We start from the raw sequence: 2,978 nt of genomic DNA, 5'->3' as shown, positions 1-2,978 counted from the left end.
GCACTATGTTTAAGGTTCACATAATTACTTAGCTAGATTCCATGAAATTCCTACAAAAATGACCAATATGAGTTTCACCATTATCTCTTGATAGGAGCCTGTAAAACCATATGGCAGCAGTGGTGGTTAGGGATACATCTTCTACATGGACCTCAAAAAATCCCACGGTGACTAGTACTGTTAGGGGAACCATGAACTCTACCTGAATCCTAAGGTTCTGAGGCCAATGTTGTAGTTAGAGACACCATCATCTCTTGACTACCTGCTGAGAAAACATATGGTGGTAACCCTGGTCAGGATGCATGTCCTTCCATCTGGCCCCCCGCTCATTCTGTGCATACACTCACTACAATCATTAGGGCATCACTAAGTGTACTTGGACACTTAGAGAAGTCCAAGGTCAACAGAGTAGTTTCACACACTGTATGTTCACTGGACACCTGCAAAAATCCTATAGTTACTACTGCGGTAAGGAACGCTGTGATATCCTACCTGGATACCTGCTATATCTTTGTCACTACTAAGTTTGAGAGAGATTGTCTCTGAACTAGAAAACAGTAAAATCTAATGGTTACTACTTTTGTTGGGCACACACATTTCTTATCTTATTTCTGAACACCTGTAAAAACACATGGATATGAAAAGAGTTCAGGACATCTTCATCAGTTTTCTAGATGTCTGAAGATCATTTGGTCACTAATGTTTTTAAGGCCCACATCACATCTAACTAGGATACCAGCAAAGTCCCATCTTCATCGCCACCGTTTTATTGTCATCTATTGAGTGGAACCTTCAAAATTCCATGGATATTACTGTGGTCAGTGACATCATAAATTACCCAGAGACTTCCAAAATCCCATGATGTCCGTTTGGTTAAAGCCCATGTTATTTCTTTCCCAGTTACCTGCCAAATCTTCTGTTTAGTACTGTGGTAAATTTCACCTTTATTCACTTACTAAAACCACGCCGACAACCATAATTAGAGAGACATTATATTTTATAGGACATCTGAAAATCAACGGGCACTACCATGGTTCAAGTCACCATTATCCCCTATGGGATGACTCCAAAATCCCATATTCACTTTAGGTTTACCATCAGGTCTTGACTAGTTACTGGCAAAACCACCTTGGTCACAATAGTGCTTTGTGACATATCATCCCTTACTTAAATACCTACAGAAACCCATGGTCTTCATAAGCTTTGAAAACCTAACACCTATTTCATGGCTATCTACAAACTGCCCGGATAACTGCCATAGCTGGGCATATAACATGTCCCCGCATATATACAAAAACTCACGGTTAGAATCAACATGGATTTCATCTTTCATGAAAAACAAGAAGGCTTCCTTTGTGCTCAGCACTGCCTGAATAATCTGCTGCAAGGAGAATATTTTAGCCCTGTGGAATTAGCTTCAATTGCACATCAGCTAGATGAAGAAGAGAGGATGAGAATGGCAGAAGGAGGAGTCACCAGTGAAGACTATCGCGCATTTTTACAGCAGCCTTCAGAAAACATGGATGATAGCGGCTTCTTCTCTATTCAGGTAATATGCAACGCCTTGAAGTTCTGGGGTTTAGAGGTCATCCATTTCAACAATCCTGAATATCAGAAGCTCGGGATTGATCCTATAAATGAAAGATCTTTTATATGTAATTATAAACAACACTGGTTTACTATCAGGAAATTCGGAAAACACTGGTTTAACTTGAATTCTCTCTTGGCGGGTCCAGAATTATTATCAGATATATGCCTTGCAAATTTCTTGACTCAGCTGCAACAGGAAGCATATTCTGTATTTGTTGTTAAAGGGGATCTGCCAGACTGTGAAGCTGACCAACTGCTGCAAATCATCAGTGTTGAAGAGATGGATAGACCAAAACTTAATGGAAAAAAATTAGCCAAAGAAAAAGACCACAGAGTCTATAAAACAGTTCTTGAAAAAGTGTCAGAAGAAAGTGATGAGTCTGGAACATCAGACCAAGACGAGTTGGATTTTCAGAGGGCCCTGGAACTAAGTCGCCAAGAAACCAATAAAGAAGATGAAGATCTCCGCAGGGCTATTGAGCTAAGCATGCAAGGTAGTTCCAGAAACACATTGCAAGATCTTCTAGGGACATCATGTGGAACTCCTGCTTCGGAAGAGCCAAAGAAAACAACAGACTATTTTGAAAAGCATCAGCAGGAACAGAAGCAGCAGCAGCAGCAACAGTCAGATCCGCCAGGTCACAGTTCATATCTACACGAAAGGCCAACAAGTTCGAGAGCAACTGAGAGTGATCTCAGTAATGACATCAGTGAAGACATGGTACAGGCCACTGTCGACACTGTTTTAGAAATTATGAGAAAGAATCTGAAAATCAAAGGAGAAAAATAATGCCTTCAAAAATAATTGAGATAGTCATACTTTGCAACATTATCCTGTGTGATCATACTGTAGGATCCATTTTGGTCATCTGTCAAATAGATGAGGAAACAAGCCTTCTAGATCGTTTGCAAACAAAATGGTGAGAGAGATGTGGGACTAAACAATGATCATTCAACTAGTAGCCAAGGAGACATTCAGCTATTAATTAAATTTAAAATAACTTCCAAAATGTTCCTTTTTGGTTTTTTTTTAGCGTGCAATAACTAATGTGACTAAAATTGGAGATTTTTCATGGGTCTTTTTGCATACCAATTAGCTCTTGCCATAGAACTTTTTCCATATGGTCTCTTCTATTCTAGATAATGTGGCTCATTTTGGTTGCTTTTATTTCTCATGAACCAATTTAACCTCTCAGGAAAGTGTCTCTTGTCTGTGTTGATCATAGTAATGGTTTTAGAAGGATAAACAGTTTGCCTTCCAACTATGTACTGTGCACTTAAGTATATTCTTATGTTATTTCTTCTGACCACAATTTCTGCTACTTGGTCCTTAATTATTTTCCACAAGTCTTTTGAAATATGGTAATATTTTCTGAGGTTTCGTTTTT

At 39.0% G+C, this 2,978-nt stretch overlaps 1 protein-coding gene across 1 annotated transcript; it reads left to right on the top strand.

Annotated features, from left to right (window-relative positions):
- Window positions 1-848: 848 nt before the first annotated feature.
- Window positions 849-2,594, top strand: ATXN3L (ataxin 3-like). Its single transcript, XM_011957826.1, has 2 exons — window positions 849-1,549; window positions 1,703-2,594. Exons 1-2 carry the CDS (start codon window positions 1,316-1,318, stop codon window positions 2,378-2,380), a joined length of 912 nt encoding a protein of 303 aa, XP_011813216.1. The 5' UTR covers window positions 849-1,315; the 3' UTR covers window positions 2,381-2,594.
- The last annotated feature ends 384 nt before the right edge of the window (window positions 2,595-2,978 follow it).

The sequence above is a fragment of the Colobus angolensis genome, unplaced genomic scaffold (genome assembly GCF_000951035.1).
Source record: "Colobus angolensis palliatus isolate OR3802 unplaced genomic scaffold, Cang.pa_1.0 Scaffold450, whole genome shotgun sequence".
NCBI classification, from domain to species: domain Eukaryota; kingdom Metazoa; phylum Chordata; class Mammalia; order Primates; family Cercopithecidae; genus Colobus; species Colobus angolensis.
This window is presented reverse-complemented; position numbering and strand designations above follow the sequence as displayed.

Coding starts and splice junctions, on each gene's coding strand:
- ATXN3L (XM_011957826.1), top strand. CDS start 1,316: ATGGATTTCATCTTTCATGAAAAACAAGAAGGCTTCCTTTGTGCTCAG. Junction 1,550..1,702: donor GCGGCTTCTTCTCTATTCAG/GTAATATGCAAC, acceptor TTCGGAAAACAC/TGGTTTAACTTGAATTCTCT.